This window comes from Stegodyphus dumicola, chromosome 1 (assembly GCF_044657685.1).
Source record: "Stegodyphus dumicola isolate Sdum_Otavi_A_Nest chromosome 1, ASM4465768v1".
Taxonomy (NCBI): Eukaryota; Metazoa; Arthropoda; class Arachnida; order Araneae; family Eresidae; genus Stegodyphus; species Stegodyphus dumicola.
The window spans coordinates 162,533,194-162,556,074 of record NC_140768.1 but is presented as its reverse complement, the minus strand read 5'-3'; the positions used below and the strand labels follow the sequence as shown (position 1 = coordinate 162,556,074).

The 22,881-nt window shown below is 34.5% G+C and overlaps 2 protein-coding genes across 2 annotated transcripts in view; one reads left to right on the top strand and one right to left on the bottom strand.

The window, feature by feature from the left end:
• The window catches only part of LOC118185821 (uncharacterized), a 781,755-nt gene extending 760,765 nt beyond the window's left edge, over positions 1-20,990 (top strand). The window contains exons 10-12 of the mRNA XM_085822881.1: positions 4,969-5,091; positions 12,749-13,077; positions 16,986-20,990. Of these exons, the coding sequence (XP_085679007.1) occupies positions 4,969-5,091; positions 12,749-13,077; positions 16,986-17,447 (914 nt within the window). The 3' untranslated portion in view covers positions 17,448-20,990. The remainder of the gene's footprint in view (positions 1-4,968; positions 5,092-12,748; positions 13,078-16,985) is intronic.
• LOC118198772 (5-oxoprolinase) overlaps positions 6,196-22,881 on the bottom strand; it is a 187,030-nt gene continuing 170,344 nt past the window's right edge. The window contains exon 34 of the mRNA XM_085822874.1: positions 6,196-6,380. The gene's annotated coding sequence lies outside the window, so the exon portion shown is untranslated. The remainder of the gene's footprint in view (positions 6,381-22,881) is intronic.

The following is a 22,881-nucleotide window of genomic DNA, read 5'->3' as shown; positions in this document are numbered from 1 at the left end:
AAAAGATTTAATATGTCGGTTCAAAGAAAACAATAAATGCTTTTCTAAAGGTTTTAGGGTTATTACTGGATTCTCTTACAACGGAAAACTTAAAATAAGGAAAGTGGGAAAAAAATGTCAAAAATTAATTCGGATTACTGTCAGAAATATGTTTTACCTCTTATTTTTAAAGAAGAAATCCAATCTCTTTATCCAAACAATCTTCACTGTGTTGAGTTCCATGAGGATAAGGCTCCAAGCCATACCTCTAAATCTACCGCTCTACTTTTTGAAAAAATGAGAAAAGAAAGCGGAATTGAAGCTCTTCCCTTTAAATGCATCCAACCTAAGTCCCCTGATGTGTCTCCTATGGATTACTGTGAATCTGGACTTTTAAAACAAGCTTTTATAAGCGGCATCCTTAAACATTGGATGGGGCCCACCAGCGGCCGAGCGGTAAAGTCGCTGAACACTGGTAGTTCGGTCCGAGGTTAGAATCCCGCGAACGGGCTGGCTGCATGGGCGTTTTCGTGGTTTTCCCCATGTGTAACGTGTATACGAGCCAGTTTCCCTTAGAAAGTCCTCCACGAAGGCATCCCTCCCCTTAGGCAGATAGCCCTAGTGTGCTTTGCCATAATTAAATACACCACACCTAAACATTGGATGGACACTGGAAGATTGTGAAGGTGGAGTGGAATAAAATCAACCTTGATGCTTTAAAAAATGTCTTTTATCTTGGAAATCAACATGTAATACGATAGTTCAGCAAAAGAGCTACCAGATTGAATATATCAGAAAATAAAATTCTAAGGTTTGTTTATAAATAAATCTTTAAAAAATCGTTAAAAAAATATGTGAACACCGTATGTAAAAAGCCTCCTTATGACCTTCCTTTTTCTCTTTCACATCGGTTCACAACTATTTTAACTTATACTGGAGGTTCTTAACTTATATTGCAGGGCAGCTGCTTTTAGTAAAAGGAGAAGAACGAAAATAAGATCCATCCACGGACCTTATAAGAGGTAGAGTAACCCAATGGGCGGAGCATGTGGGCCCTCTTTACGCATATAAGCATTCTATACCGCACCATGCGCATAGGGAAAAATCCGTACTTGTGATCGGACTTGCATTCTGATGCCATAATTTTCTTTTGGTACAATGACTTTTAGACAGGATTTTTACAGTTCTATTTTCGATCAATGACACGGAAGTGTGAAAATTATCGTTTGTTTTCTTTGAAACGAAAAAATTTAGCTGCACTGTTTTGCAGATGTCTTTGTTTCATCGAATTATAAAATCTTTCTAAGATAGTGTTGATATCAGATGCAATCTTAAGTGCTTAGATTATATAAATAGACCTCTATCCAACTATTTGGCAGGTGTGCTAATAAGTATATTATATTATTATTGCAATTTTGTTGCATTCTGTTCCTTTCACATTGCAAAAAATATTTCTTTTGCAAATGTTATGTTATTTTTATGTTAATGTCCATGTAATTTCTAATATTCTTTTTGCTTTAAATGAAAGAAAAAAGTGCATTCAGTATTGTCGCTGAATTTAATGCACGTGTATAAGAAAAGAAACTTCTTTCTCTGCCAAACACTATTTTATGCAAAGGTATAAAAAATTTTACACTTTACAAAGTACACAATATTCACAGAGTAAAATTACTCAATTTAAAATACGTATTTCTTTTTTTGTTTCAGATCTATATTAGTCTAACTTCAAAAATAAATTTTACTATTTTAGCCTGATTATAAATATTTGGAATTTACAGTGTTAGCTCCCAACGTCGTTTTTGCTATTTCCGAAAAATGGCTTGTCTCATGCTTTCGGAGATTGCATCCGCAGAGAATGGATATATAATGAACATGAAATAGTGAATTAATGATCACACTTTTTAATATGAAGGGTTTTAAATTAAGAATGTATTTATTAAAAATCTCTGCACTTTATATTAATACACATATTAGTAGGGCGTTAGCACAAAAAGAAATAATACTTTTTCTCTCTTAGGGGCAGACTACATTTTTTTACATTAAATTCATCATAGTACAAAATTTTTGTAAGAAGTGTTATCTCATAGCAACAAAAATACAATGCATATAATAATCTTTTTGGTACTGCTGTCAAAATGTAAACAAACAGTATAGAGATGTACCCTCAAGCCCAAGCAAGGTCAAGGCGTTCCTAAGCACATTTTTTTCATGCGTAATTCTTTTATAAACATCTTTATTTAAGTAAAACAATAAAACTCTAAACACAAAATTTATGAACTTACTTTTGTGTTCAAATAAAGTAAAATTAAATAAGATTGATAGTGTACAATGCTTTGAAACAAATTAGGTAAAATTAAACAAGATCTGATAATCTTTTAAAAAATTATATCAGCATTTTCAGGCAGTGGTTTTTTAAATTATTATAACATTACAAAATGATCATTTATTTGATTATGTGATTATTAATTAATTATGATTATTTATTTTAATAATTCATAAAATTTGGAGCAAAAACTTTTCTCAGTGTAATGAAAAATAAAATGATCACAATCAAATAAATGATCATCTTGTAGTGTAATAATACACCATAAATAACAAAAATCTTATGCAGAACGAAAAATAAATTAAAAAAAATAATCACTATAAAATACTAGCTCAATTAATTATTACAGTGAAATAAAATTTTTAATGTTAGAATAATAAATGTATAAAAATTATTAAAGTGTTAAAAGTGTTTATCACTATGATGTATTGTGAAATATAATTGAAATAAGACTCTTTTAAAGAATATTATGCTGTAATATTCACCTATAATTTTAATAAAGCAGCAGAGCAATTAAAAATTTTAAAGAAAAATTTTCAAAAACTCATTTTTAGACATTTTGATATTTTTACTTTAGACATTTTGGTATTTTTGCTTATCTACACCAATCAATAAAAAGCATAAAAATTGTAAGAGAAAATTGTTTGTTTGAATTTTTCTGTTAGTTCGGATTTAAAATATTATTTTCTGAATGTAGTAATTACAAATTTCCTTACGGCTAAAAAATATACAGGCCTGAAAGCATGCAACAGCTATATAATTATTTGAAACGTTAACTCTTTGAGCGGCAGGAAAAGGCAATTAACTTTTCACAAAAACTTTTGTTTTATTTTGAAAAACTTACTTTTTGTTTTTTTTTTAAAAAACTTTTGCTATATCAGGTGTTATAATGAAATTATTTGCGACAATTACACATATTTTGTTCACGACACGTGAAAAAAATGACTACTTCTGGTGGTTAGTGTCAGTGACCACCGCCCACAGAACACATCCCTACAAACCAGTCTCTGTGGTACTCATGGAAACAGTTCGTCTTTTTCAAGCAGAGTGCAAATTTGCATGTGCTACAGTGCACTTTGTCTTGATGTTGTCTTCGATAACTGGTGCTTATTTTCTTGAAGACAAATTGCTGCAACAACTACTGGCTTTTCTTCATTACCATTTAGTGAGCTACAAGGGAACTTCAGAAATGGTCAGTCTTGAAAACCACTTGCACGAGTAAGTACGACGTTCAATAGAAAAGGTGTTTACTATAGGTAACCACCACCCTTTAAAGAATTAAATATGCTTGATAAACATGCTAAATTTTTAAAAATCAATCTCAGTTTTGTGAAATGCGTTACCACCAGCATTTTCTTGACAATTTTATATGTGCTGCAATAACCAACCATTGTTAAGTTTCTGCAGGGTCTTCCCTACTCCTTCGGATGAGGTCAACCATGACAGCTGCTGTCAAGATAAATGGGTCTTTTACCCTTGACCACTTGATACAAGACTAGTCAAGAGGGTCATTGACGATTGACCACTTGATTTAAAACCACTCAAGATAAGTCAGTCCTTGACGGTCCTCCAGTTGTTGTGGTCAAGGGAACAGCCGGCAATGCATGGGGAAGAAACACTATTTGGGTTCGTCTATTTCTTATAAGGTCTATGGATTCATCCCAAACAATCTACACCAAGACATCACTGTGGCCTTCTTCAAACTGACCACAGACCATGACTACCTCCAGGTGTATCTTGCACTCCTTGGCATGGGTAATTTCGTGGGCTTAGGCAGACACGTGAGCATAAGTAACAAAACACTGGTAGTTCGGTCCGAGTTCGAATCCCGCTGAACGGGCTGCCTGCATGGGCGTTCTCGTGGTTTTACCCTATGTGTAATATGTATATGAACCAATTTTCCTTAGAAAGCCCACCATGAAGGCAACACCTCCCTAGGCAAATTAATTAAACATTAATCTATGTGGTCTCTATTGATGTCTACTGTTGAACTTTTCGATTTCCCAAACCCTCGCTAGAGCTATCTTAGGCTATTTTTAATCATTTCATGCGTTTATGTGGTAGTTTTATTCAAACATATGTAACATTTAATTGGTATTGTTTGTTTCATTTTGAAATTCACATTGATTTCAGAAACCTTTCCATTCTATTCTCGAGATCATGATTACAGAAATAATAAAATTCTAGAAAATTTTAGCAATGCAAGGTAAGTGATTGAAAATGCAGATGCTCCATCGAAGTTAGCTGAGTTCTTCTTGGTAGTTTCTTTTAGTAGGTTCTGTGCTATAAAATTAGTCACCTTCCTTTTTAAATAAAATTTTTGCATTCTGATAGGCCTACCAGCGGCCGAACAGTAAAGTAGTCGCTTAACACCGGTAGTTCGGTCGAAATCCTGCAAACGGGCTGGCCGCTTGGGCGTTTTCGTGGTATTCTCTGTGTTCAACATGCATACGTGAGAGGTTCCTTTAAGAAGTCCTCTACAAAGGCATCCCTCCCCTTAGGCAGATAGCCTTTGAGGCTTTGCCGTAATCGTATAAACCAAACCTTGCATTTTGATGACCCAAAAAGCCACAAGTATTCCATTCTTAGTCCATGTACTTCGATTTGCCTAAATTTACAGTTTCAGATTTTATTTAAGAATACTTCAGTTTTTTTTTTTCTTCTAGATAAATGTGTTCCCAGCGAATTCAGCTGCGATGATGGTACTTGTATAGACAAATCTTTGAAATGCAACAAAATGTACAATTGCAAATACCGATATGATGAAGATCCTGCCCTTTGCACACCAGGTGAGACATCTTTTCTCATTCTTTTTAACGCTGAATATGTTCTCAAATGTCTTGGAAATATTTACATGCAATCAATAATTTTAAGTCAAAGAAAATTTTCAAATTATCAAAATACAACACTTGCATTTTGGAGCAATCTAAACTCCATTTGTCATACTAATTTGGAAGGTCTCTTTTCATCCCTTATAAATTTCTTGACAATAAATCACATACATTAATCAGTGTATTAAACATTTCTTACAAACAGATACATTAATCAGTGTATTAAACATTCCTTACAAGCAGATTTATATAGGTCCTGAAATAGGTCACATGCCATTTTCGCTACATCATAAAATACTATTTTCCCCAATATGGAAGATTCAATTTCTTACATTAAAGTTGTTGAAATTTGTATACCTTAGTGCTTAAACTTCTGCAAATACGATAGTCCTTAGCATAAAGAAGTAATAGTAATATATCTATCATAACTCAGCCTTTTCTTAACTTTAATTATTAAAATTGAAGAAATTATGTATGGAATTGGTTCCAAGGCAGCATGCCACCAAAAACAAACATATAATATTTTGTGAAAATAAAGGTGCAGTATTTTTGGCATGTTATTTTTACGAAAATTATACGAATAAGAAAAACTGAAGATATTGCTGACATTTAACATCATTTCCACAAGTTGTTTTTTGGAAAATTGTATAAAGCGAAATATACAAAAAAAAAAAAAAAAAAAAAAAAAAAAAAGAGCTACCGACATCATAATTCTTCAGTCACTACTTTTACGAATTTTAAAAACTTTGAAAAAAATTATTACTCAGAATATCTTCTTATTCTTAGATTCCACAATTGTTGTCCTCTTTCTTCGAACAATATGTCATAATTTAATTACTCTTATGTTTAAATAATAATATAAAATACACAAAATTGAAAATATAATCCTGATATTTTACATAAATTTAAATTGCTTCAATTACTATTATATCAATCCCATAAGACAAATTTTTCAGTTGAGCGAGTGTGCTTTGTGATAATTCTCAGTATCGTGCACATGTATTTCTGTGGAACGTTTCAGAACAATGATGTGTTTCTTCTGGTAAAATAAAGTATCAAACTATCATCAATTTTGTGTTTATTCAATCTATTGTGAACACGTATGCACGCAACAGTTTTTGACGTCAGAGGTGACAAGAGTGAGTGACTGAGTGCAGATGGGAGCAGTGATAGACGAGCAATTAAGACAACTGGTGACAGACTTTGCTGCATTCAAAGTAAAGATGGAAGGGGCCATCAACTCCATTCTAGAAGAGATGAAAGCTGTTACAAAAAGATTAATGCAAGCCAAGAAGAAATGAAAACAAATTACTTCTATAATAGAAAACAAATTCGCTATGTTATTTAGTGTTTTGATTGCTTAGTATCTTTCTCTTTATTATTTAGTCTTTCTGTCTTGCTTGTCTTACTCTCTTCATTATTAAATCTCTTGATAGCTTAGTGTATTTCTGTCTCAATTAGTGTCTCTCTTCATTACTTACTGTCTTCCCTCTTGAATGCTGTCTTTCTGTGTTAATTAGTATCTTGATTGCTTGGTGTCTTTGTCTTAATTACTTAATGTCTTTGTACTACTTAGCGTATTTCTCTCTTCATTATTTTGTCTTGATTGCTTAGTGTCTTTCCTATCTGTCTTAAATACTGTTTTGGTTACTTAATGTCTGTCTCTTCATTACGTCTTAATTACTTACAATCTACTTTTTGTCTTGGTTGCTTAGTGTCTTTCTGGCTTCATTACTTGTCTTATTCGGTGAGTGAGTGAACATGAGAGTGTGAGAGTCAGAGTGAAAGCTTCAGCGAGTGAGAGCGTGTGTTGGAAAGTGAGTAGGTGAATGATAGAGTGAGTGACTCACTCTCTCACACACTTACTCCCTCTCACTCAGGAAGAGTAGGGAATGAGACAGATTGAGAAAGAAAATGACATTGTGTTAGTGAAAGGGAAAGAACCGACGCTGTCCCTCTCTCATTCACTCTCAGTGAGAGATTGAGTGACAGAGTGAGTGAGCGAGAAATCGTGAGAGTGAAACAGAGCATGAGAGAGAGTGATTGACAGTGAGTTAATGAGTGTGAGTGGGAGATAAAGTGTGAGAGAGCGAGAAATATTGAGTGTCTCACTCTCGCAATCATTCTCACTACCCCACACTCTCAATCAATCCCTTTCACAGTCTCTCTCTTACTCTCTCACTCATTCTCTGTCATTCACTCCAACTCACTAGAGCGAGTAGGTGATTGAGGGAGTGAGAGAATGCGAGGGATTGAGAGCGGGTGTGTATGTGAATGCGCAAAGAGACGAGAGAGTGTGAGGCAGTGAGAGAAAGTGAGATTGAGTAACTGAGTGAGAGTAAGGCAGAGTGAGAGAGCGAGTGTGAGTGGGTGATAGAGAGCGAGTGTGAGTGGGTGATAGAGAGCGAGAGGGATTGACAGCGGAGTTTGAGTAAGACAGAGTGAATGTGAATGAGAACAACTGACAGTGAGACAATCTCTCACTCAGATTGAGAGAGTGCAAGACAGTCATTGAGGGGGCACTCATTCTCCCTGTCTCTCACTCGCACACTGTTTCAATGAGAGAATGATTGAGTGATAGTGCGTGTGAGACAGTGAGTGCTCTCTTAATGACTCTTTCTTTCGCACTCACTGAGAGTAAATCTGAGAGAGACACTCACTCTCTGCAAACAGTGAGTGAGCGAGAGAATTACATTAACTGCGAGAGTGAGTAACTATGAGTGTGTGAGACATGAGTGTGAGAGTTTTACTCTCGCAGACTCTCTGCCTGTTTCACGCTTTGTTACTCACTCTCACATACTCATTCCTTCACTCTCCTACTCACTCACACTCGTTCTCTCACGCTCTCCTTCACTTTCACCTAGTCTCAGTTACTCGCACTCAATCTCGCTCAGTCTTATTTCCTCACAATCTCAGTGAGTGAAGGTGAGTTTGAGAGAGTGAAAGATTGCCTCTCACTCACTGAATCTCAATATCACTCTTCCTCTCACTCGGTGACAGAGTGATTGAGAGAGCTCTCACTTCCTCACCCACGCTTTCAAAGAAAGAATAAGAGTGAGAGCATTGCAGAGAGAGAGGAGTCCTTTCAATCACTCTGTCACTGAGTGAGAGGAAGAGAGTGATACAGAAAGTCAGTGAGTGAGAGACACTCTCTCAAACTCACCTTCACTCACTGAGATTGTGAGGGAACAAGAGAGAGATTGTTACTGAGAGAATGAACGAGTGAGAGGCAGATTGAGTGGACGTGAAGGAGGGGGTGAGACAGTGAGAGGGATTGAATGTGAGAGAGTACGAAAGTGAGAGAATGTGTGACGGAATGTGAGACAGGGAGAGTGAGAGAGTAATTGAAACTAAAACTCTCGCACTCATTCTCTTTCACTCACTCTTTCTCATTATCTCTTTCACTCACTCTCTGTCTTGAAGTCAGTCAACAGTTCTTGAAGACTTTTTGTGATTTTCTGCTGGTGAGTTTTCAACTTCAGGCAACTACAGTCCTTTATACACTTTTTCTGGAATCTCAGTTTCAGCGCATTCGAGAGGGCGTTGAAGTTTGAAATCTGGTCTTCGGAGAGGATTCCTAGAGGCCTGTCCACACGAGTACACTTGCGACGTAGTTGCCGCAATTTTTTTCCGTCGGCGTAAATTCGTATTACGCAAAGGACGTAAAACCGAGTTCGCTCATATTCAGCTTTTTCACTCGCAATGTGAGCCAGTTTTGTCCAGAATGTTCTTGAACGCAAGCCAAAAGCTATATTAAGCCCTGCTGGTGCGTGGAATAGCAGTAGATCACGAGACTTTTTGTCAAGTGTCTCGTAGTCTATCGAGTTAACCGTGTAGTCTAGTCTCAAGTCGGTGCCTCTAGACTGCATCATTGAGGCTATCGAGGGCATCATGAGTTGTAGCGTGGAGAGTTTCGAGAGTAAGTCGAGTTTCAAGAAGTAACGAACCGAGTCCAGAGCTGTAATCTGGTGCTTAGCTATGGATCTGTCTTTCCCGTTATAGCCTAAAGTCTGTGTTGCCGATTGTTGCAGCATGTTTGTCGCAGTTTTTCGGCGACTGTAAACATGTTTTTGGAGCTCCCTCCGTAATACTGGCTAATAAATCGTGTTTTCATTCTTCAACAAGTGTTGTCGTTAACCACTCCAAATCTATGACCCCGTAGAAATGCAACAACTATGGTGAGATTCGAACTCGCGAGTTGTTATGTTTCTGTAGGGGTTTGTGGATTTGGAGTGATTAACGACAGCACTTTAAGAATGAAAACATGATATATTACCCGTTATCACTCAGTGCAGCTCCAAAAACACGTTTACAGTCGCAGAAAAACTGCGACAGACACGCTGAAATAATTGGCAACATACGCTTTCGGCTATAACGGGAAAGACAGCTCTACAGCAAAGTACCAGAGTACAGCTCCCGACTCAGTTCAGTACTTCTCAGAACTCGATGTACTCTCGATACTCTCCACACTGCAACTTGTGATGCTCTCGATAGCCTCAACGATGCACCAACTTTAGACTAGATTAGACGATCAACTCGACAGACAAGACACTCGACACACTTGCGATCTTCTACAAGACACATGGCAGTCTCATGATCAACTGCTACTCCACGTACCAGCATGGTTTTTATATAGCTTAATGTTTGCGTTCGAGAATATTCTGGACTAAACTGGTTCATGTAGCGGACGAAAAAGCTGAACATAAGTAAACTCAGTTTTACGTCCTCTGCGTTATGCGAGTTTATGTAACGAGAAAAAATTGTGGCAACTACGTCTCGAGCATACTCGTGTGGAGAGCCTTTAGGAGTCCTCTCCAAACACCAGATTTCAAACTTCAACGCCTTCTCAAATGCACTGGAACTGAGATTCCAGAAACAATGTGTAAAGAACTGTAGTCGCCAGCAGAAAATCAAGGAAAGCCTTCAAGAACTGGTGACCGACATCAAGAAGTTGGCGCATCAAGCATATCTAGACTGTGCACGAAAATCTGGCCCTGATGCATTTTGTCGATGCAGTCAAGGATGTGGAAATTCAGAACGCTCTCAGATAGGTGGATCTGAAAGACCTAAATCCACCTTGGCATATGTCATGAAATTAAAGTGGGATGTGGGTTCAAATCCCACTTTTGACACCAGTTGTTGCGTTTCTACGGGTTCGTGGATTTGGGGTGATTAATGACAGCGCTAGATGTCGAATGAAAGCACGATTTATTAGCTTATATACACAGTTCCTAAAACATGTTTACAGTCGTTCAAAAACTGCAAAAACATGCTGAAACATATGGCTTCAGGCTGTAACGGTGAAGACGACTTCACGGCAAAGCACTAGAGCTTCACGACAAAGCTCCAGACTCAGTTCGGTCGTTATCAGAATTCTGTATACTCTCGAGACTCCACGCTACAGCTTGCAATGCACGCTCACGCATGCTATATTTTGCGTTGAAACCTTTCAGAGTTTCTAAAATTATCCATATATTTCCATTGCCAGTTTCAATTCTTTTAAAACAACCATATCTTCAATGTGTCAAATTTAAAAATAAGTAGGTATAATTTTTAGAATACACTATTTACTATAGTATGCATAATTTCATAAATGTTAAGTATAATTTTGAAATTAGCTAATTAACACCGTGACACTGTCTGACAGCTCTGTCTAACAACGCGATTGGAATCAAAGAACCGATTCAAAGTCTACATCTGAATGAAGCAATGGTTCTGCAATTTTAGTGGCCAAAATAGGACATTTCATTACAATGTTTCAAGAATATATAAAGCTATCATCAAATATTATTGCTAGAATTACTGTATTATAAATTCTTTGATCTAGAATGGATGTAGTAATACTAAACGCTTATTTTCAATTCCTTTAAAAGCTTCCACGCTCATCAGTTCACCTTTCCTTTTCTTCTGATATTTGCAGTTGTGTACAAATCGACAATCCAAGTCACCAGTCTAATTGTGTGGTGGTAAGCTGAGAACCGAAGAGCATTTATTAGACCAACGGAATTAGTGTTAATCAAAGATATGTCTGAACTGACTTTCATGCATGCACTTTAAAACTGACTGAGAGAAAATAACATTTTTGTACATTTCTAGTCCGTAAATATCAAATATAATAAATTTTCTAAAAATTTTATACTCGTATTTTTGATTTATAAATTTCTATTTTTCATCACAGTAATTGCTAAATTTTGCAATACTAAATTCATAGATTTTTGAAAAACAGATATATGTAATGAACAACTGTTTGACTTCTTACTTTAGTTACTAAACTGTGGAAAATTTTAACACATGCGTGAAAAAAATGTGTCAACTGTGCTTTCTAAGTCTGTATCATATCTGATACATATTTTATTTTACTGATATGTTAACTAAACATGTTGGTATATGAAAATCATATGCATATAATTTTCAGATACCAGTGTGTATCTTAGACTCGTAATATACATAAATTTATAGAAGAAACATGGTGCTAAATACAATCTCTCACAAAAATGATAGGCCACTACAATTTTTTTTTTCCTTTTTAAGTAATTAGGAAAAAATCCTTGAAATACAATATAATGAGGAATGTTTTCTCTTTGAATACATATTTTCTTCCACTGTATGTTATTCTGCACAGTGCGGAAATTAATTTATTTTGCGGAACATATTTATTAAAATATTTTGCACAATGAATATTTTTTCCGCAAAATACTTTATTCCAGCTTGCTATCCTCAACCACAGAACTTTTAAGAGGAAAAGTTCTTTTTCTCAACTCAGAAATTCTTGGCCTCAAACGCATGTCGAAAGAAACATGTCCAGGAATCGTGCTTCTAAGAAATCTGTTTGGATGATTTAAACGAAAATCTTTCCGCTCTCTTCTTCCTCTCCTATACGAAGCAGAGCCGCAGGCAAAACATTTTCCTTAGTTTCATAAAATGTCTCGTGTACAAAGCAAAATTATGTTTGCTAGAAATTTTCCATTCAAACTTGTGCTGGAAGAAAGCATTTGTTGAAAAAATTTCTTATAGCATCACGTTTTATTATACCTGAGTAAAACGTGTGTCATTGACAGCCGTCCCGGAGAAGGAATGGATGTTTCTAAATGTATAGTGTCCGTGCGGCATGGGGGCAGTCTACATATGTGGCGAGCCGGAAGTCCTCTCGAGAGATTGGTGTAGGGGAAAAGAAGTGGGGGGACTCTCGAACCCCTCCCGCCGGGGTGAATTGGGGGGGCACAATTGAGCTAAACTGTACTGTCACCTGCAAGGTGCTTGAGGCTGTTGCCAACGACAGGCGTATAACTTTCGCTCTTTGCCACGGGGAATTTTGTGGGCTTGGGCTGACTATAGGTCAGACAAGCAAGCATTAGCAACAACACAGCAACCCCATAAGGTTCCAATGTACAGTACCATCTTCACAATGAGTGCTAAATCATTGAAGACAATCGACAATACTAGCAGTTTTGTTGATAAATACTGAGCAACTTAATTGTCAGAATGCGTTGGCCAGATATTGAAAAACATTTCTGTGAACTTAAACAGATTTCAGGATTTTCCCACAAATACAGTGCACTCATATATGTAAAGTTAGTTTCCTAAAAACATTTATTTCTTCATCTTTCCCATTTAGCAATGACGGCGAGTCGCATGCTAACTTCGGAGCATATGATAACAATCCTTGTTGTGTTCTTTGCCCTTGTGGTTGCTATGTGCGCATCTATAGTTATTACCTGTTACAATAAAGTCAAGGATCGAAGAGAAAAGAAGCGTGAATACAAGATGAGGCGCTCTAAAGAAGTGTCTATGGATGGAGAAATGGATAGGGTCCTCACTAATATGGATCCTGGACTGGAAGCTGCACTAGCCGCACAAGCAGCCGAGATCGGAGCAGCACGAAGGAAGGTACCACCTCCCAGATGGCTGGACGAAGAAGAATCAAACGGCTGTTATGTGCCTGAGGTGAGTGTCTCAAATCATATCATTTTTCTTGAAATATGAGAGCAAATAAAATGGTTCTTTAAGATACCTTCTGCTCGTCTAATAAATCTTCGATCAACTTTATGAATGAATTCAATACAACATATGCTACTAAAATAAAATAAAGATTTAAACTATTAGAAACGCATTTACTGTCTTTTAAATCACTCAGTCTGAAATCACTGTCACAGTACTCTGAAAAACGGTTATATGCAAAATGTGAAAGATAACTTAAATACCTTATTTTTGCACAATGGCATCGTTTGCCAAGACTAATAACTAAATATGTAACATAACGTAACGAACGTACCAAGCCCCCAAATTTTGGCCCTGCTAAGGACATTTTTGAAATCCGTAAAGAGAATCCCAAAGTTAGTAAAAGACTTTAATTGGAATTGGAATTGGAATAACCGTCATTGCATGATTTTGTAAGTTCTAATTCTACAAATAAATGCCATACCAAAAAATCTTAAATCAAATGTTTACTAATAACATCTTATTAGATTACATAATTTTAAAGAAAATTCTATTACATAATTCTAAAGGAAAGCACAGAGCCCTGTAAAAGTGGAGCTCATAATTACTACAACAAAGACTATACTCGTACGCAAAATTAGAGAATTTTCAAATTATATCTATTTTTATAAAAAGTATTGAACCAAAAGTACTAATATGCTTCCAAAGAAGCCGCCACCGAGAAGTGAAGATGTTCATTACATGGACTGGTCAGCCAGATCTCCTGAATACACAGCATGTCTGGAGCGGCTGGACTAAACAGGCAATTTCGTCTTGCCATGCCCCTCTAAGAACTATCTCAGTATGCCTCCTTCCTCAGTATGCTTCTCGGTATGCCTCCTTCCTGTTCAATATATCAACATGCTGTGTGACTTGTCTGAGAGGAGACCGTACTCCATATAACTCTCCTTTTCACTTGCAACAAATGTGTATCACTGCAATAAAATCACAGTATAGATTTTGGATATTCCTGCAAAAATTTATGCTTTACTAATAATCATGGGTACATAAAATGACCTTTGAATGGTACACTGAGCAAAAAAAATAAAAAGAGGGGACAGTTTTGTATATCTCGTTCTACTGGGCTGATTGACGAAATTCAAATTGCGTTTTTCATGTTTCGAAAGCGCGACATAGGATATATATTAGATTTATATATCCTCTGTTTTAAGATAAGGTATTTTGACAAAAAAATCGGAATTTTTCTGAAATGACATGCCCATATTTTCACATATTTCGATTCTACAACTCAAATTATGCCTAAATATTAAATTTTGTAAAATTTGGTGCGAAATTTACGGAGAAATTCAAAAATTTATCTTGGGGCATTTTTTTAAGTTCGCGCCGAGAATAACTCACTTGGCGAACTTCTTAATTTGCAGCAACCTATTTCCCTTATCTTTTTTTCATTGTAGACAAGCGGGAAAAAAGTCAGCACTCATATTTTCAAATAATTTTAACAAAGTGCGTAAACCACATATAACATATGTGGCTTACAACAAATATGCAAATTTCAAAATGCGCCAATATGTAAATTCATGTAAATCTTAGAAAATTTGAATAAAAAGCTTTAATTTTTTTGCAGGTGTGCCTAGAAATACATCTACTTTAAGATGATGTTAAATTTTTTTTCGAAAAATTTATAAAAATTTAAAAAATGAATCATAAAAAATGGGCGAATTTTATTTGGAACGAACCTAAATTTCTAAATGTGAAAGAAAGAATCAAATAAGTTTAATAAAAAAAAAGGATATTAACAAATATATACCAAATTCAATTAACATTGAGCAGCTAAAATTTTGAGAGCTCATTTTTTAAAATCACTCGCACGATTTTTACAAAACTTGGAAGTTTGGCATAATTTGAATCGTAGAATCTAAATGTGGAAAAAAATTGGCATGTAATTTCAGAAAAAGTCCGATTTTGTGTCAAAATACCTATATTAGAACAGCGCTATATATAAATCTAATACATATCCTTAATCGCGCTTTCGAGACATGAAAAATGCAAGTTGAATTTTGTCAATAGGCCTAGAAAAACAGGTGATATAGAACTGTCTTTTTCTCTTTGCGCAATGTACATCTCTTCTCTCTTATTAAATGCATTTCATTAAAATTTGTCCATTATTTTTTCAGAAATTCGACGTATTGTGTAAATTTTCTTAATTTTGCATACGAGTGTAGCACCTCTCTTATATCTAAAGCGAACTATTTACATAGGCCTAGAATATAGTGATCACAATTCTTTTTATTGAAGAGACAAATGAAATGCAGTTTCCTGAATATAAAAATAAATACTGAATAGAATAACTTCAAATAAAACTACAAATTAGGCTCCTATTGAAATGTTATTCTTTTAGTAATACACTGCCTACGAAGTAATACACGACATTTTTAGTAATACACGGCAGTAAAAATACTGACTACAGAAGGTGTTAAAAGAGCTGCAGGAATTGAAACTGACATGAAAGTGAGTACATGCCAACTTTTGGATCGAGAAAAGCGTTGTAGAACTCTTGAAGTAAAAGGCTGAAATCAGAAAAGCTGCCAACAGTTTTACGAACTTGAAAATACAATTGAAAGACTGTTGACGAACAATGCAAAACGAATACGGATACAGCAGTCTTTTTAAAAGTATAAAATTTCATCAGCTATGTAATTATAAATTTTTTTCACAACAAAATAAATAAAAAAATAAGGTTCCAAGTTTCGCTAATAGTTTAATTTACTTTCTTAACTAAGTTCAAAGCTGATACCTTAATTTGCAATACTGTAATCACCGTTTATTCAACTCAGCAGCTTAATTAATTGAACTATGTTAAAGGAAATGATTTTAACAGGCGGTGGGAAGTGCACTACAGATCATTGGTTTGAACAATTAGGGTACCTGAGGTAAGAAGTTAAAATCATTATTTAAGGAGATAGGTTGCTTTATTTTGCTTCAAAATCTCAGCAGTGAAACAAAACATTTAGTTTACATATTTACGCTTATAGTTTATTTATTTCATATACATTTGTTATCCTTATAGTATGTGGAAATATTTTGTTATATTTTTATATTTGATATGCTTTCTGTCAAACATATGTTCACATATCAAACATACGAATAAACCAAAAAATTGGGTTGAAACGTTAAGTAATGGCCGTTTATGTTGGGTTTAAAATTACGCGGTAAAAATAAAATGTATTGGCATAATGTTTTCTGTTATTCGAAAGAGAATCTTTCCTTCTACAAGATGGCGTATTTGATTTTTTTGTCTGAGCTAATTTTTATTAGTTTTCAGATCATTAAAATAGAGTGTCAAGTCGACAAAAAAAAGCATTTTTGACACCTTTTTTTGGCGTTTAACCAAGGCGTCAATGTCGCAAAAGCTGCCCAAAAGATTTATGAAGTGTATGGAGAAGGTGCAATGCCTGATCGAACTGCAAGAAATTGGTTTGCCAAATTCAAAAATGCATTTCGACCTCGAAGACACTGCTTGTTCCGGACGACCAAATGAGTTTGATGAAGAGCGTTTGAATCAACTTCTGCACGAAGACGCGCGTCAAACCACTCGAGAATTAGCCGAACGAATGGGTTGTAGCCAAATGACTATAGTTCGACATCTTGGGTCTATGGGTAAAGTCCAAAAACTCTGATATTATTGTCTAATTTACTTTTTTTTTTGGTTAAAATAAAAATTTTTAAATTAAAAAAAGGGGCCATTGCTTACGTTTCAACCCAATAACAATAGCTGAAATAATCAATGATGCTGTTCTTAAACCAATGCAGTACATAAATATGTAAAATCATTATTTCTTTTACTGCTGTAACGATGTTCATGAATATCAAGCTTATTCATAGTAATGATTGTGTTTCTCTCTACTTTATACTAGGTGGACCTCAGCATTTTCCATAAGAGCCCGAACGGTGGCCACATAATAAGTCGAAATGGTGATAATAGCAATAGTGCAGATGGTGGCATTCACATCATCAGCAACTCCTTTCCGGATGGAATCAATCCTTTATGTAAAGAGCATGGCTGCCAAAGGAGGGGTAGCTTCTCGCCACCACTCCCACCTCCTCCGCCCCCTCCTCACGTAAGGCGTACACCTCACGAACACCACCACCACGACAATCTCATGTGCCAGAAGCACAATACCACTTACCGCTCGTACCTAGTCGAAGAAGAGGAAGCGGAAGACGACGTAACCACGACGGCAACAGCAGCAACCGTGCCTTTGTCCTTGCCCACCAAATTTCGGGCCGAAACGGTGGTCGACGAAGGGCTGGACTCAAGCCGGCCCCCTAGTTTTGATAGTACAAGGTCAGCACCCGACGTGATAGTGCACCGCTGAGTCCATATCAAATCGAATTGAGTCTGTAGTTGAAAGCGCGGGGGGGGGGGAAAGATGGATTTTCTCTTGCATGTGACAACAATTATATTCTGGGATATAGAAGATGGTTGCGGTGGATTGATTAGTTTACTTAACAATATCCACACAAAGTAGCATCTTTTCTTCCAACATTCTCCTTACTCATATTATAGCACATTTGCTTTGGATGATTGGATAAGCAACAAAGCAGTTCGCTGAGGCATGGGGTGGGCACCCAACCGACCTCTGAAACCACGGCCTCTCTGATAAACAATGCCATGATTAGTTCAGCTGAATTTTATGACAAAAATAAATAAATGCCTATCTCAGATTTATGTCGTGTTCAACTTTGCCCTCACTACAATTCAATATTAAAAGAATTCTTTTATGATAATAAAGTTTTGAGAGAAAAGTAATTTCGGTTTTTAATGAAAAAAAAAAAAAAACTTTTTTTTCTATACAAAAAAATGAATTTTAATCATTCAAATATCTTCCATTCTGTTTGGTGACCTTTTGCCATCTTTCATGATTCCATTCTTATAGAGCTTCGGGTCTTTATCAGCAAAAAGCTTAATCAAGTTTGATTTGAGGCCATTGTTATGTTTGGACAATTTTTTTTAAATATTATTAGGGATGATCCATTCTTCATCACCAGTGATAATAAAAGGGTCGAAAAAAATCATTTAAAAAAACATGTTTGAAATGCCAATCGCAAATATTGATTCTTTGAGTTAAGTGAATTTCTTTCAAATCATGCAGAAACCACATATCGAGCTTCTTAATGAGTCCAAAACATCTTATTTGATTTTCCAATTATTATATGTGATATAGTTAACCTTTCTGCAATCTCTCGCACAGTTATATAATTAGATTCTTATGTCTTTTATTTTGTCATTATCAACTTCAGGCTGGCCAGAACGCTGGTTGTCTTCAAGTGAAAAATCTCCAGAACGAAAATTTTTTAATCGAACCGACACATGCATTCCATTTAGCAATCAACACATATCTTTTTGTGACACTCAAATGCTTACTTGCCATTATGAAAATTAAAAAGTAAAATATGTAAAAAACGTTTATTTTTGCATAAAACTGGCAATAAACTAACAGTTGTAAACAAGCTGCCAAATCTCAAAAGAAAAAAAATTGTAAGATTGACAGAAGAATAACAAACCGAACATAACGCTATCTATTTGTGCAAACCGAAATTACTTTGTTGCCAACCCAATAATACTGTTACTATGAAGCTCTTTTTCATTTACACTTAAAGTAGAGACTGCAAGTGGGGATATGTGCGCATCCTGGCAAATTCATTAAATTGATTTACGAAAGGCTACATCTAAAATGTGAAGAAAATTAAAAAGCTGTCAAATAAGAGTACCAACAGAGATTTCATCAGAATAACTGAAGATCATTTTTTCAATAATTTTTTGTTGATAAATTGAAAATTATTGAAATGATTTTGTTGATAAAAGAAATTCTGTACAACTCATAATATTACATGCTGTTGTAAATTAAAGATAATAAAATGAACTATAATTTTATTTAAATGGTCAATGATCTGAGTTATATATATATTCTGACAGTAGAAAATTTTGTTCTAAATTATGCTAAATATATTTTTATTTACTTTCCAAGCCTTTTTTTAAAATTTACATGTCCAGTTTGCTGCTATAATAGGCTGCATATATCCCTACTTATTAAAACATTTCAATTATATAATTTGAACTTTTACTCACTTTCATATCAAAAACAATCAAGCAATTAAATAGCTATGTAGATAAAGCCTATAATTATATTTAGGCCACAGAATAACCACATGCGATAGTTAAGATGCAACCTGCATTTATAGTAAACTTCTTAAAGAAAACAATTAGTTTGCAGCTTAAGATATAGTTTACATAGTGCTTTTTAAATTAGAAATGTTCAGGATTTAGTCTCAGATATTAAGGAAATAGTTAAGACGATGCAAAACAGAGATGTGCCGTGGCAGAAGAATGTTTCAAACAACGACTGACTGTACTTACGCTATCAGCAACTTGCCCACCCCAGCTGAATAGCAATAAACTGCTTTTACATTGCCAAGAATTGAAAATGGTGCTACTGTATTTAAACAACAAAACAATGGACTCCTTAGTAGACTAAGACATCATCTAGCTATCAGATGCTTTTTGAAATTCCCCCCCTTTTTTTTTAAAGCTGAGAAAATATAAGGAAGAAGTGAATATTACCTGCTCAATATAACATATAGTTAATGGTGGATACACCATCATTTCTCTGTTTTGTTTCTTTTTTTTTTTCTCCTCCTCCAAGAACAAGCAGTCAGACAGTGTCTTCCACACACAGAACAAACAGCAAAAAGACTTCTAAGAAGCTGCATAAATTTCTCCAGAGATTTTTTTCAAGATTTTCTTTTCTTTACAAACTTTTTTCGCCTTGGACACTGTTTACAATCTTCACTCGTTGAAGAAGGTAAAAGGAATGAAGAGTAGAATTTTTAGCCTGCGATCTTTAGAAGAAAGTACATTTAAATAATGTTAAACTTGAAAATATTGAAGGTTATCACATTTATAGGACATTTTACAGGAGATGTATTCATCCTGTCAGTCAAAGTCTCATCCTTTTTGGACTGCCAGAATTCTATGTACAAAACAAGATTCATAGTGAATTAGATCATACTTTTTATATGATATCTGTTAGCTCATTTATCGATAAAATTCTTCCTTGTGTCTGTTTCTTTTTACATCTTCGTGCCAGAAAAAGAAAACAAAAATCAACAGATATGTAAATATTACAACTTACAAATCCTAAAAAATGGGTTAAATATCAAACAAATTTCAAACACTAATTTCTACTATAACATACAAAATAATCTCCTGATTAACATGATTTAAATTTATAATGGCTAAATTTATAATCATTCTTTAGAGTTAGTGAATAAAAAGTCTGTCTTGCTCTGACATGTGCCAGTTAAAAATTCATAATATTAAAAGTTCATGTACTGCTATACTTTTGGAAGTTACTAATGAAAATACATGCAATACTTGCATTACAAGTAACCTTTTTGTTTCTTTGATTTTTTAGACCTTGTCATTATGCTTCAGAGCCACTTTATCATCATTAACCTACCACCTTAGATGCAAAATGTTGTTGTATGTAGCAAAATGTTTTGATATAAGTTGTACGGCTCATTACCATTGTCGAAATTATTCACGATATCTCGCTCAAAATATCCTCACTAGATGAGATAATGAGTGCTAATACGTATATATTCCATTCTTCGAGTCAGATTCTGTATGACATTTTCTTCTAAGTATCTGTCAAGGTTGCAATCCGGATCTTCATAACCACACCATCAATGCAGTGGTCGATCGTGATATATTGGCACATGAATGGGACAAAAGAAATTATCGCACACTATTGTATTGGCGAAGATAGATACGCTGAGCATTTGTTAAATAATGTTAAAAAAAAAAAAACTCGATGAATTCGGCTCTATTTTAATATAATAAAATTTGGTTAATTGGTTTATGTCTCATGAATTATGTACAACCCTATATTAATGCATCAAGATGTAGTATCAACTTGTTCTATTGAATTATAGAAAATAACGGATACTATTGTGAGAACATTGTGGAATTACCTAAATACATTAATTTAGGGTTCCCTACATATTTTTATATATGTCTTATTACCCAAGAAGATCAAATTACTTTTGGGGCACCTACTAATAATGTATAGTAATCTAAAGAAGTGTAATTCAGTATGATTAAAAATTATAAAAATTACCTACATAATATGATAATAAAATAATGTAAAAAAATACAATTAACAAGCAGTATCGAGGGGGGAAAACGAGAGAGAGAAGAAGTGGGGAAAATGGTTTGGGGAAGAAAAAGAAAATCAGTTTTTTATAATAGCTAAAAATATTTGTAATGCAGCATTTTAAAATACTTTTCATTAAAGTGTGGAAATGTCTGAGTATCATTTCGCAGCTTACAAACTGCTATGCAATTTGCATTCATTTGGTTTCAAAAAAGCATCTTTATCATCACATTTTTACCATATCTGTCATTATCAATAGCATTTCATCCTTAGCACAGTTACTATATTAAGCTTTTATTGCAATCTGACATTTTCATTTTACAAGTTTTTACACTAGCAAGATTTTGTTGCATTGCATTAAAAAATATATAATTTAGTATTGGTATTTCCTATAATAAATATTTTTAAATGTTGATGCAAAGATGAAAAAATTGTATTAATGCAGTTTTTACATTTCTTTACGAAACAAATTTTCATTGACAGTTGAAAAAAATAGTTGCCAGTCCATTACCTAGAGATTATTTTTACCCACAATTAGTTTGTAAATCTGCCTAAAAGGGGCAGTACCTATTCAGTGACACAGATAAACTAGTCGAGCTAGGCTTGACTACTTTGAATATGTACTGCCCTCTTTAGGCAGATTTAAAAACTAATTATGGGTAGAATAATCTCAAGGTAACAGACTTGACATGAAGTGGAAGATAAATTACTCTTATTGATTTGCTAAATTTATATCTAAAAAATGTCAATAGATTTTTTTATATTTTAATTTTTAGAAATATCTTTTAAAAAATCAAATATTCATTTATCTTGAGTTTCCTTTCTTTTCTTCTGGGACAGCATATGTAAGCAAAATTTGAAAACGGGACAAATAATTTATCATGCATATTCGATATAGCATCATAATTTATTTTTATATATAATGATTTATTTCTTTCATGGTATTCATTTCCATATTCTTTATCATGCATGATAAAGAATCATTGAATCACAGTCTTAACCGCTTCCCTTACAAATTTTTTTGAAAAAAATTGCAAAAAATCATCACATTTTTTTATTTTATTATTAAATACAACAAAACGAAACAAATCAAAATATGTAGGTTTTAAGTTGAATTTTTAATTTTTTGAAGGTGTAAAAGCATTTATTTTTAATATTAGTTTACTATTCCGAGTTATCTCGAGCAAATGAAAAAAGTTAAATATTAATCTTTGTATGATAGTTTTTGAAACAAGGGACAACATAGAGTGATACCTGACATTCTACACTGGTATCTGGTCTCTTTTCTTACTTGCTTACCGTTGGAATCACTTTCACGGAAGCACAGAGTACACTGTCTTGTTGGATTTTATTTATTTATTTATTTTTTGATTTTTTTCCCCACCTCTTCATAATCACTATCTGAAAAATCATCGCTTTAGCTATCTTCCATCATCGCCATTATTTTATTTTTTTCCAACGCATGCATCCTTCTTTATACATTATTAATCCACAAGCCAACGTATACTATACAATAGGGAAACACGAAAATTTGGCAAACTGCCAATCAAAGCTGAATATTTCCTTTCATTTCCTCCAGACTGAGTAAAACTGT